Source organism: Silurus meridionalis, chromosome 11, assembly GCF_014805685.1.
Source record: "Silurus meridionalis isolate SWU-2019-XX chromosome 11, ASM1480568v1, whole genome shotgun sequence".
Taxonomy (NCBI): Eukaryota; Metazoa; Chordata; class Actinopteri; order Siluriformes; family Siluridae; genus Silurus; species Silurus meridionalis.
The window spans coordinates 17495001-17508879 of NC_060894.1; the positions used below are offsets into that span (position 1 = coordinate 17495001).

The 13879-nt window shown below is 37.9% G+C and overlaps 1 protein-coding gene across 31 annotated transcripts in view; it reads right to left on the reverse strand.

Annotated features, from left to right (window-relative positions):
- The window catches only part of dlg2 (discs, large homolog 2 (Drosophila)), a 243802-nt gene that overhangs the window by 134034 nt on the left and 95889 nt on the right, over positions 1-13879 (reverse strand). For 22 of the 31 annotated variants that reach the window (XR_006927309.1, XM_046861027.1, XM_046861023.1 and 19 more), the window contains 2 exons: positions 13218-13376; positions 7731-7790 (listed from right to left, as the gene is read on the reverse strand). Coding sequence is in view for 30 of the 31 variants with exons in the window: in XM_046861027.1 (XP_046716983.1) it covers positions 7731-7790; positions 13218-13376 (219 nt within the window). In the remaining variant the exon portion in view is untranslated. The remainder of the gene's footprint in view (positions 1-7730; positions 7791-13217; positions 13377-13879) is intronic. The other 9 variants (XM_046861013.1, XM_046861036.1, XM_046861026.1 and 6 more) reach the window with 1 other exon arrangement.

Below are 13879 nucleotides of genomic sequence, written 5' to 3' on the forward strand. Positions count from 1 at the left end.
GCAAAAAACATTGGCAAAAATATTTCCCTCGTTCTCATAGAAAATGTGAGTTCAGCACATTTTCACATCAACACCTTTATCACCTAAACCTGACAGAACACCGAGACCCTGTCATACCTGCTTACATACACTGCCATTTTCAATGCAGGGTGAAGACACAGTCACGAACAAGATATATATAAGCAATAATACTACAACTATATATATATATATACACACATACATACAACACACAAACAGTAGAAATGTTCAGATGACAAGGTCGCACGAAGGTATAGCCTTGATTATTAAAATTCTTCCACTAGGATGCACCTGTTACTAAGTAACTGCTGTCATGGCTTGCAAAGGCAGGAGGGAGAGCTGGTGAGTCTCTACTGCGACATAAAATAATTACCATGATCATTATTTCTTGTCATTTTATCCTCCCGTTTTGCACCAAACTAAACTCAGGTAGAGGCCTGGCATTACGCATATGCAGATGGTTTGTTTTAAGTGCAGAAATTGTAATACAGGAGTAAGTTTATATGCAGACAATACAAGGTTTCAGACAAATAGAGTGTAATGGGCTACGGGATAATCCAACACAGTCAATCAATAATGAGTAATATGGCTCAGAACTGCAGAGTTAAAAAGATTGGCAAGACTTTGCAATATGATATAACATAGAACTGGAAATGAGCAAATTAACTAGAATTCTGGTTATAGTAACATATCTTGGCTAAAAGTATTGTCCTGTGTTGTTGTTGCATTTCTGTGTAAACTATACACCAATCAAGCATAACTTTATAGACCCCGATTAGGCATAAAATTGGTAATTGGTAAAAATAATAAATTAGCTATTATTGTAATTAAGAATTTTAATGTTTTTTTATTTTTTTATTTATGCATAATGAGGTAAAGTCCTAAAAAGAACATTATACATTATATTTAATGAAAATCTTATTGATTGCTGAACCTCTATTTATTTTAGTGCCAAAGTGAACTAAATAGTCTCTGCCAATCCTCAAATTTATCATTATGTGGAAGAATCTTTGTAATGGAAAATAATAATTTGTGTTCATTGTAGCAACAACAAATGATTTTCAAAAATAGACCAAAATATTCTCAAGAGAAGCAAAATTTCTTCTCCAGTTATAAGAAACTGAATGTGGGGTGCGCAATTGTTGTGTTCTTCAGTGAATAAACTTTAGGAGAGCGTAACCAAAAAAAATGCTTAATTTTCTCATTGAAATGGGTTTATCAGCTGATTAACTGAAAAAGACCATGTTGAAAAATCATATTTTCAAATCACATGACAGGTTGTTCCTCCTAACAAAGTCGGTTATATAATAGAAATCTGTGGCATGATAGGGGGAAAAAAACGAAAAGACTTTTCCTCTTCATGGTTAAGGAAGCATAAAGTCTGATATGAGTTTGTATTCAAGATGCATCACAGCGCCTACTTCTGTTAGCTGTGACCTTCCCAGCATCTGTTGTGTGATCACGAAGTGAAAGAGAGTAAGAGAGAGAGAGAGAGAGAGAGAGAGAGAGAGAGAGAGAGAGAGAGAGGAGACATACAAAGCATCATCAAGCTCTGTAGCAAGAACACTTTTTCCTTGACTTTATTTCTTTCCATATAAAGAAGAAACAATGCAACACTGTATACATTTTATAGCAAAAGATGGTCAATGTTTTCTGTCACATTCCTTTCCTGACTGAAGCCGCACCTCCAAGGGGTTTCTTTCTAAACCAGGGATCAAATGTCTTCCCTGAAAAAACCAATGTAGCGAGTCGGTCTTTGCCCACCCATGTACATCCAATCCAAAAGAGTTGAGACCTGTTAACACGATTACTATGGCAACAACCATCAATCTGTGAAAAAAGCCTTTCCAAATGTTTCTCACCTCATCACACTGCAGGTCTCTTTTCACCACTACACTTGGTCCTCTAACAAAACATGCCTAGTTTGCAGAAAGTGTGAAGAAGCTACAGACATTTCTGTTTGCTTCTGTAAGCACATTATGCTTGGTCCAAACGCAAATAAAAATGTTTGTAAAAAAAAAAAAAACAAGGTACGACTTTCTTTGCAGCTATATGTTGATTGATCGCTTAAAAAAATGACATGTTTAAAGTGAGTAATTGCACATCTCGAGCTTGAGCTTTCATATCTTCCCTGCCCAACAAAATGGGCTTGTCTGGGTAATAGTAGCTAGGATAATGGCATAATCTAAATCAGAAATATAGTGGAACATATTCCCAGAAGAATGGAGCTTAATTAAAACAGCAAATGGGGACTCTTGTGGTCAAGTGTCCACAATGTTTTGTCCATATGATGTACGGTATGTCTCACACTGTGTTAATATTATTACACTAAAACATAACTGCATTCGAATCGGATTTGTCAGAATGTGTGCATTGTTTGAATATAACTAAATGTCTCAGATCTGCATTAATGGCTGTCACATAAACAATGAATTAATATTAATATACTTGTTCCATGATGTTATGGGATGGTGTATGTAGGAGTGTGTATTCTTCAGATTCAGCCAACAAAAAATTCAATTGTGTGATTCAATGTTTAAGCGGTTATTCAATTCAATTTCTGAAACGCTCCTAACAATGGATATTTGCTTTACAGAATCGAAGAATTATAGAACAAAATTCAGTTATATTGAAATTTATGTGAATTTGATGACAGTGGTGACAGTGGCAAAGAAAAACTTCCATAGATGGTTTGTGGAAGAAACTTCGAAAGAAACCAGACATAAAAAGAGAACCTATTGTCAAGGACCCAAAAAATCTAATAGAAATAGTCTTTCAATAAGAACACCAGGCAAAAAAAGCAAGAATACATTATGAAGACATATTTCTTGCCAAACCGACAGATAGGGGAAATATAGGCAGAGAAGAGAACAGAGTCAATTCCAGATACCGTTAAACAGAGCAATGTAGATCAAGGCATAGATCCAGAACCGGCAAAAACAGGACAATGAAGGGCAGGGAAGAGATCAGAAACAGGGTTGGGTAACAGGAAGCAAAGCAGGCAGGATAGTGGGAGTATCTCAGGTCAGAACTAATGAGATATTCTGTCAGATAGTATGTGTTCTTGGTGTCCTTAAATAATAAGTGGAGTCCAAAATTTGCTGCCGACCTGAAAGTGCTAGACCAAGATGGCCACCGAACTTCAAACCAGGAACGTAAACCGGAAGATCCAGACAGCCATCCTCATTTAGCTAACACCAAGAGTGTGATTATAAATCATTAAAAACAATACAAACACTAAAAAGTGAGAAATATCATGAGCACTGTGAATGTATGAGTAATTACCTTTCTAGAGTCTTATACACTCAGTTGGAGTTGTGGAACCAGAGGCTCAGACTTCCGAGATCATTATAGATTTAACACCAACTTTTCCATGCCAGAGCCTTAAAATGTTCAATGATGGAGGAACAGTAGATGAATGTTATTTTAAGATTTGATTTAGAGACTGTTCATCCTCGAAGTCTAAAGTCCTAAATCTTTATGATGTGGGTTTAAACCGGCACTGGTACATTTCCAGATGATTCGGCATCCTTGCGGGGTCACCATCTTCACCTTGAAGGTCCAAATTCTTCATAAGGTTGGACACAACTGGAGCTGGCGTTACCACTGGATGCCTCAAGATCCCTGCAAGGTCACCATCTTCTTTTTGAAGGTTTTATGAGGTGGCACACAACTAAAGCTGGCCTAATCTCTTGGTGGCTCAATGCATTACTAAATCACGTGTATGAATGCAAGAAGGAACGATACAAGACAATGTGCAGGCAGTTCTTCTTTTCCTGGTGACATTTGAAGGAAATGATTTGCACTTTGACATTTTGTACTGTGATGAAATTGATCAGGCAAGCCTCTCTCCTTTAATGAGAGCTGTCTGTAGTCTTATACAATGCATGTTATCCTGCTCATATACAAAACGACTTTCAATTCTGATAGATAAAAGCCTACTGAGACTGTATGCATTAGTCAGAATGGACATGAGCTTTCAGCTCGAGCCTTTTAACTTTGACACGATCAAAGAACTGCGTTTTTGGATGTCAGACCATATGTGCTTGTGTACCGAGGGCCTTGTTGCTCATGAGTATAAACCAGTCCACTTATATAGACTGTTTAAAAGGAGTAATGATTTGAGTGTCACTGGAGACCTGCGGTGGCTCTTTCATTATGCCCAACCTGCCAAGCTGCATTACACAGATTCAGATTATACACCCACCCCCTTTACCCACACACTTACACACACCCCAACAAAAAAAAAACTGAGAAATGCAAGAAATAATTAGTATGCTAATGGGACAATTTTAAACAGCTTCACCTAGTATTCCATTCTCTAATATACAGTATGAAAACTGCAGTCTGCTTTAACTAAATATAACCTTAAAGAGGAAATGGTGAAAGAAGAGAAGAGAAGAGAAGAGAAGAGAGAGAGAGAGAGAGAGAGAAGAGAGGAAAGGCAAGGCAAGGCAAGGCAAGGCAAGGCAAGGCAAGGCAAGGAAAGGAAAGGAAAGGAAAGGAAAGGAAAGGAAAGGAAAGGAAAGGAAAGGAAAGGAAAGGAAAGGAAAGGAAAGGAAAGGAAGTTTCTAATACAATAAAATTGCAGTTTGCTTCAACTAAATACAACCATCACAGATACTGGAGCATCCCTCTGAATTATGCCTAATATTAGTTAGAGCAACGTGAGTTCAAAGAAAAAGTGCATTAAAAAAAGTCTTTTGCCTTAAAAGAATGAACAATGCAACAATTCCAAGTCAAATGTCATGGTTATTTTCATTTCTGATAATGAAGCACATTATTATTATCATTCCTTTTAAAGAGCCTCTCCTGGCTTTCCCCTCGTCATCTCTGCAGATGCATGGCATCTGATTTCAGCCCACTTTTCATTTCCCACACAATCAGAGCATGGCATGATCTACCCTGAGCTCGAAACATGCCTCTGATTCCACAGCAATTATTTCACCAGGGTGCAGAGATAGCAAAACAATCACCATTAACCCTGAGCCTGACTCCATCACACACACACACACACACACACACACACACACACACACACACACACACACATACATACAGGACGAGAGCCCTCCAATCACTCTGACTCATCTGATAAACATTGCTCACCCCCTCCTACTGTGCTCTCCATTAGCTGTTAAAACACACATTATTAATGTCAAATTGCGTGGCGCCTCGCTGATGAACGCCTGATCGCAAAAGTCACAAAACAGCCGCATCCTTTCAGTGCACAATTATTCAAACGTGAAAGCTGAAAGATGATAATGTGAGAAGCAACACGGCTGTAAGTAAGTCAGTAACTCAACAAATCACTGAGCACTGAAAGAGAAAAGATTAGTATTGTGCTAAAGCACGTGTTCAGAGTGCATTGAAACAGCTGATTCATGCCTGGCAGTGGTGTATGCTATTCTCATCGAAGGAGATGCAGGAGTGTTTGCTTATTGCCCACGCCTACTCGCTTTCCCTGCTGCCCTTTTTCTCGCCACAATGAGGTAGCGAGGCTGCTGATTTAGGGTGGAGGATGTCGATAGAAAAGTAATCAGCAAACATTTCGAATGAGCTAAGATTTTGCCAACTCTTGACTGCAGAGCATGTATTACCAGTTTGACAGCTACAATAATTAATTGTACAAGAGGAGAGGGGAGAAGAGGAGAGAAAAGGGAAAGGAAAGGAAAGGAAAGGAATGAAAAGAAAGGTAAGGACAGGACAAGAGAGGAGAGGAGAGGAGAGGAGAGGAGAGGAGAGGAAAAATGAATGAAAATAAAGGTAAGGACAGGACAGGACAGGACAGGACAGGACAGGACAGGACAGGACAGGACAGGACAGGACAGGACAGGAGAGGAGAGGAGAGAGGAGAGGAGAGGAGGAGAGGAGAGAGAGGAAATAAAGGAAAGGAAAGGAAAGGAAAGGAAAGGAAAGGAAAGGAAAGGAAATGAATGAAAGGAGAGGAGAGGAGAGGAGAGGAGAGGAGGAGAGGAGAGGAGAGGAGGAGGAGAGGAGAGGAGAGGAGAGGAATTAGAGGAAGGAAAAAAGAGGAGAGGAATGAAAGAAAAGGAAAGTAATGAAAGGTAGGGAAAAAGAGGAGATGAGAGAAAGGAAAGGAAAGGAAAGGAAAGGAAAGGAAAGGAAAGGAAAGGAAAGGAAAGGAAAGGAAAGGAAAGGAAAGGAAAGGAATGAAAGTAAATGTAAGGAGAGGAGAGCAAATTATAGGATAGGATAGGATAGGATAGGATAGGATAGGATAGGATAGGATAGGATATTATAGGATAGGATAGGATAGGATAGGATAGGATAGGATAGGATAGGATAGGAGAGGAGAGGAGAGGAAAAATGAATGAAAATAAAGGTAAGGACAGGACAGGACAGGACAGGACAGGACAGGACAGGACAGGACAGGACAGGACAGGACAGGACAGGACAGGACAGGAGAGGAGAGGAGAGGAGAGGAGAAGAGAGGAAATAAAGGAAAGGAAAGGAAAGGAAAGGAAAGGAAAGGAAAGGAAAGGAAAGGAAATGAATGAAAGGAGAGGAGAGGAGGAGAGGAGGAGAGGAGAGGAGAGGAGAGGAGAGGAGAGGAGAGAGAGGAGAGGAATTAGAGGAAGGAAAAAAGAGGAGAGGAATGAAAGAAAAGGAAAGTAATGAAAGGTAGGGAAAAAGAGGAGATGAGAGAAAGGAAAGGAAAGGAAAGGAAAGGAAAGGAAAGGAAAGGAAAGGAAAGGAAAGGAAAGGAAAGGAAAGGAAAGGAATGAAAGTAAATGTAAGGAGAGGAGAGCAAATTATAGGATAGGATAGGATAGGATAGGATAGGATAGGATAGGATAGGATAGGATAGGATAGGATATTATAGGATAGGATAGGATAGGATAGGATAGGATAGGATAGGATAGGATAGGAGAGGAGAGGAGAGGAATGAAGGGAAAGGAGGGAGGGAAGGGAAGGGAAGGTTAGGAGAGGAAGAGAAGAGAAGAAGAGAAGAGAAGAGAGGAGAGGAGAGGAGAGAGGAGAGGAGGAGGAGAGGAGAGGAGAGGAGAGAGAGAGAGAGAAAGTTGATGAATAGAGAAGGGGGTAGAGGAAAGATGTTGAGAAAGCAGAAGTCCAGATAGAATAAAAGAACAAAGACCGAAGACAAGAAGATCATGATGATCACACATTACTCTGTGCTACTGAGGTAACAGAATATTAGAACAGAACACACGTATACACACACACACACACACACACACACACACACACACACACACACACAATTGTATACAATAATTCACACAAATGTGCAATTTTTAGAATAACCAATCCACCTACTGGCATGTGTCTTGAAAAGGAAACCAGAAAACCCAGAGGAAACCTGTGTGGACGCAGGGAGAACTAAACCTCCATACACAGAGTAACTCGAGCTCAGGATCACACTGGGATCGCTACCCACTACACAGCTGTGTCCTTCTTAAATGAATGTCTTTATTTATGCAAGCATAAATCACACCAAATAAAAGGACAAAAACCTCATCAACAGCCCAAAAGATCCTGTTAAAGACGTTTACAGCAGAAAGGTTCGGAAAAAAAAGAATTCACATGCAAATGTAACAAGACACCAGAAACATCAACACAAACACGTTATGGAATGTATATTTAAAGAGGTGACCTGGACGTGTTCGAAGTAAAGTAATCCACACACAGAACCACAGACATTGAAAATAAAACGATAAACTTGCCAGGTAGTTTGCAGCGGTCACGCCCGGGTATGATAGATCAAACCGGGTAACCTGTGCAGGCTGTAGGTAAAAAAGTGAAAAAAAAGGAAAAAGAAAAGAAAAGACAGTGAGTAGAACCAGTCAAGGTTGAGAGGAAACAAGAGAGGGAGATGAGAACGCAAGCACACTGATGAACCACAACAGAGAAACAGACAGGAAGGGAGAAGAGAGGGTTATTAATCAGCCCCTAACCTGGCAACCTACTACATAGATTTCATAGAATACAAAGATCTTTTGCAATATATGTTGTGTTAGGGTCTGCTACATCCTGTAAATATGAAGAGATTGGGTGTTTGTGTAGAATTGATTCACAGTGTCTCAATTTTTTTTTCAAAAGTTACACACCATTTCTATTAGAAGCACAAAATAGCTAAAACTAAACTTTCATAAAGCAGTATGTTGAACTAAACCAACAGCCAAGGTATTTTGGACATGCCTTATTTACTTTAACTACACAGCAGTTGGGTTTGTGCCACTGTTGAGTAACAGTGTCTAAATATTTTCCAAAAGTTACACACTATTCATATTGAAAGCGCTGGTTCTGATAGATTAGCAATTAGCAAAACCGTCAAATTCTACGATTAGCAGTCTGCCTTGTGTGTAGCATTCTACATTAAAAAGAATTTCAAAATGGCTAAATCTTAACAAACTGTTTAACTAAATGTTTAACTAAACAGATATATAAATATTTTTTTCTTACAGGTAAGAATTGGGCTTCAAGGTGATGAGGCATAGCCAATTGGGCTTTTGGACATGCCTCATCTACTGTAACTTTTTAGCAACACATCAGAGGTGCTAGACATGACAGTCTATTTTCTATAATTTATTTTTCTAAAAGTTACACACCATTCTTATTGCCTTTTGTGTAGCATTGGAAATAAAAAGATAATTCAGAATTTCATATATAAAGGCTGTTCGAAAAATGTACAAAATATCTAAAACTAAACAGTCATTAAACAGTATGTACATAAAATAAACTCACTGCCTTTTTTTTTTTTTTTTTAACAGATATGAATTCTCTTACAAAAATGCTTAAACCTGTTCTATTTTTTGAACATGCCTCATCTACTTTTACGACTCAGCAGGAGGGTTAGCGGCACCCACAGAGGTGCTATATGTTTCCATTACTGTGCAGCAACAGTGTAACAGGATAGTAGAATTTCACTGTGAGTGTGTCTGGCACCTAAACACCCCTAACTAGCCTTTTTGAATTCTTTTTAATGCCATAAACAAGTGGCTGAGTTTTAGCATGACAGGGGATATGGGTCCTAGCGGGCTAGTTTCCTTACACATTAAATGGTTATGGGCAAATTAAAACAGTAGCTTTGAATAAAACTTTCAGGAGTTCCAATTATATGCTAAAAAACTAAGGTTTGGCTCAGTGCTTTGTTTATCCGTAAAGACTGTACAGAAATTAGACATTTGTATAATCTGGACAAAAAAATATAGACAAACATTTAAGACAATTAGAGTGCTATTAGTGAATTGTTTTCACAGTACACAACAGTGTCTCTGTACAACAAAAGGAGGAGTTTGTAATTAGATACAGGCAGTTTGAAGTTCATGGGTATAATTGGCTAAAGACACTTTGCCTGAAAAGAGTGCCTCATCTTTCTTATCTTGTAAATTACAAGCAAGCTCACAGTGTCCATTTATCTTCTGTAACTGCTTTATCTGTAACTGTTTTATCCTAGCCATTCCGGTAACGCTGAGTGCAGCCTGAGAATACAGCCTGGATTGCATCGCAGGCCGAGATGCACACATTTAAACCTTGGGGCAAGTCAGTGTAGGTGCAATTTAGTGGAAGGTCAGAGAAAACCAGGTGCCATATATTTCCTCAGGACCTTGTAGTTCTGTGCATGTCCATTGCTGTTTCATTTACGTTTTAAGTTCCTGTCAAGTTTTCTTTTTTAGCCTATAGACTTCCTCTGGATTGTTTCCTGGAAAGTCTTCTTTTTGAAGCCACATTCTGCGATCTGCACTAGATCTCCACAACGATGTCAAAACGGCAGCCTTTGAGGTGGATCTTCATCTTCTGAAAGTTTCCGCAGGAGCCAAATGGCGAGTAAGGTGGATGCAGAAGTGAGATCATGTGGATTGTTCCCCGACATTCATCATGCACAAGTTTCCGAACGGTCCGTTGATGTTCTTCCTGATCTCTCATCCTCTTCCTGTGATGGTCTCCCACTTTTTAAGTGCACGCAGCACTTAAAACACCTCAAACGATTCATTGTAGCATCGCCGTATGAATCTGATCACACTCCGAGGAAATTATGTCCCGTTGAAAGTTGTTAGATCAGGTCAAGCCCAAATATACTACTTTTTCTAAGTAACATTTCATATCCATTAATTATATGACTCTGCTTAATTTTCCATTTCAAAGAAGCCGACAAATTTAAAAGCTCCCATTTTTGTTTTACAAAGAACACAATGATAAGGATGATGCAAATTAACCTAGCAAGCAAATACCAAATACTAAGAATATATCAACAGATGCGAGCGTAATTAATAATCACAAGATACTTGAAAAACATCTGTCAGCGTGTGAGAAAGAAAGTGGCAGTAGGCATCCTGAGAAATCTGAAAAAAAAATAAATTATAGAACCTCAAATAAGCTGTCCAGACTTATAACTATTATTATTATAAATAATTCTTCACACCAAGAGATAATATTCCCCCTAACCAAGAGAGATATTCCTCTCCTAGGGTTCCTACACATTTTTCACTTCAAAATCCCATACTTTTCCAGACTTAAATATGCAGACTTCCCTAAAGATTTTTGAGACAATTTATAACATCTGAAATAATGATTTTATATCAACTATAACATGCGTTACGTTACGATCTCCAAAGTATGTCAAAGTCAGAATCTACAGCAAAAGGATTTGTCATGTGCAATTCAACAAGAAACTACAAAACTAAACTAAAGTCCATTAACAAAAACCCCATAAATATATGTATAATATATGGAAACACATTTTTATTTATAATTGTTGTTTTTTTTTATCATACTAATCCAATCCTGGCAATCACCCAAATCAAATACTATACTTTTTCATATAAAAAAAAATGCGTCTCTGAATATTATATATTGTAATCTATAGTAACACACTAGCTTATGTGAGTATGCCTTTTTGTAAGTCATATAATAGAAATCAACTGTAATAAAAAACCTTTTTAAAACCATGTTTATGACATAATTTCTATACTGACATCCTACAAGTTAAAGAAGCAAAAAATCTTTTGAAAGCCTTCAATACTACATGCTGATATGTGTAAAAAAAATTATAATAAAAAGACAGATTGTACCATTTTAGGAAAAGTCTGCATAACAAAATGGCTGCTCTTAGCATAAATTGAAATAGATTGAGACTTAAGGAGCCCCAAGTGCTGGGCTGATTAGTCACGGAAAGTTGTGGTTAGTAATTGTATAGAGTTGCTGTGAGACTCGGAAACCAGAAAAATCGCAGTCAACACAATTCGGGCCTTTTACCACAAGACCACCCAAATTATCTTCTGCTTCCAGCTAACAGTAAGCTGAGTTCCTAGACCCTACCAATTTATTTAAACCACAAATAACACTACAATTTCTGATGCGCATTTTTTCCATCACACTGTACTGTACGTGCAGCATCATCACAAAATAATAAGGCTCACAGTTCCTCTTATTTGGGAGATCTCGCAACCAGGACTTTCTTCCGAACCATGATACAGCCTTTTTCCTAACCATAAAAGCACCAATGTAGGCATCAACTATGCAAATGAGCTAATGTTTCCTATTTGAGAGCTTGCATCATTACATGAATTACCAGGCTATAACTGTCTTAAATACGCCTATATATCAGTGTAACCTAATAATATTTTTTTTTACTGATGATCACTATTTAGGCAGATATTACACAGATTATTACTGCATGCCCTATAAAAATATGCAGTCATAAACAAATTCTATATTATAATACCCTCAGCATGTGGACTGACTACCACCTAGTGGCCAAGTTGAGAAGTAGCTCTTCCCACCATACGCTGATGCTCCTTGTGGCTAGTCGATTGTTACCGGAAACACGATTTTGTACTGCGCATGTGCACAAATGTTTCTACTTCCTGTCTAAAGTAGGTCGAAACAATTTATGTTTCGAGTATTTATAATACTGTTGACACACCCCAATAGTAGTTCTTAAAATTAGGAAAATAGAAAATAAATTTTTTTTGGTCAAATATATATTCATATATTCATATATATTTATATATGATAACTATATTGATTAAATTACATAATCGAATAGGTAGAACAGTTAAGTAGTACATATCTTTTTTTAAACAGGCAATTACATGCCCAAATGAAATCTAACAAATGTAAATTATTTAATTTAAATGTCCCCTTTATTTAATTTTATTTAATCAATTTAATTTATTCCAATTTAATCGATTACTTAATTGAATCAATATTATATATATATATATATATATATATATATATATATATATATATATATATATATATATATATATATATATATAATTTTTTTTTTATGTTTCTCTGTTACCAAAAAAAGTTTATGAACTGTATTTTCAATGATGTGGTATCAAAAAGTTTTGAGACTAATGGTGCAACTGGTGTTTTTCTGACAATGTGAGTTACCACATTGCGAATTCATCATGGACAGCAAATGAGAACAAAAAGCAAACGTGAAATTCTGCCAAAGAGAAGTTTGACATGTCATGGCTATGCTGCAATGAGTCGTTCAAAGTGTTTTGAGTGGCACGTGTAATTCAAGAGCAGAAGACCATCACGTGAAGATGACGAGAGATCAGGCAAACTTTCAACAAGAACATCCCCTGAAAATGTCGAAACCATTAAGCAAATCGTGCATGATGATTATCATAAAAAAATCCACATAATCCCACTTTTGTACCCACCCTACTTGCCAGATTTGGCTCCTGTAGACTTCGCCCTCTTCCCAAAGATGAAGATCCAGCTCAAGACTTCCAGGACAGTGGCGGGAGCACTGGGAGCATTATTGAGCGCTGTATAGAGCGCTGTATTGCTGTGCACAGGGACTATTTTAAAGGTGATAGTATGTAAACGTAGATAAATAAAATATCTTACTAGTAAATAACTATTTCCGATACGGATTGGGTCAACCAGTATTATAAATACACCGAACTGCTGTAAATTGTTTCGACATACTTCAGACAGGAAGTAGACGCATTTTGCGCACATGCGCAGTACAAATCGTGTTTCCTGTAGGAATCGAGTAGCCACACTTCTGATTAGGCACCCCAAGGCATGCTGGGTAAAATGGGATACTGGGATATCAAGCTCATCTTTAAAACTCTTAGATTAAAAACCTGATTCTGTAGAGGACAGCTTCTGAGAGAGTGGAAGACATATGGAAACCATGGCAGCAAACACTCATGGGGTTTCTGATAAGAAAAAGGACTCACCTTCATTGGCGAGATGTGTGAGTGGGAAACGAAGCCGTGCACGTTCTCAATCTCGGACAGGTTCCTCTCGGATACATGCACCAGCTCTGGTGCTCGGGCTTCGCCAGTCAACCGGGGGTAACTATGCTCGGGTGGTGACTCGTCATCTTGGTAATGATACTGAGGAGCAGGAAGGAGAGGGAATATAAAGCCGAAGGAGAAAGGGTGACACAGACAAGTCAATCAGAATGATGCAGAGACATCAGAATAATCGATTGCATAGATATGAAAACCAGTCACATCGACGCCATGACGTGGTGGAAAAATACGGCTGCAATTGCATACCAGTATGAGATTATATCCTCTTTAAAAGAATCAAGCGAGCAAGTAAGATTTAGAGAAAACTTTATTATATATATTTTGCATTTAGCAGCATGCAGTCATCTTTACAATGTACTTTTTAAATAGAGCTGCAGTCGTTCTAGCCCAATTATTCAAGGGAATGAATTTATTTATAATCTAACCACTAGATAATGTTTCTGTGATATACATTCATGGTCCACATTATTAGGAACAGCACTAAACTTTTAATTAATTAAAATATTTCCTCAGCCAATCATGTGTCAACATTGCAGATACTATGGATGTGCATCTCCATTACTGAGGCCTTCGCATCTCAATGC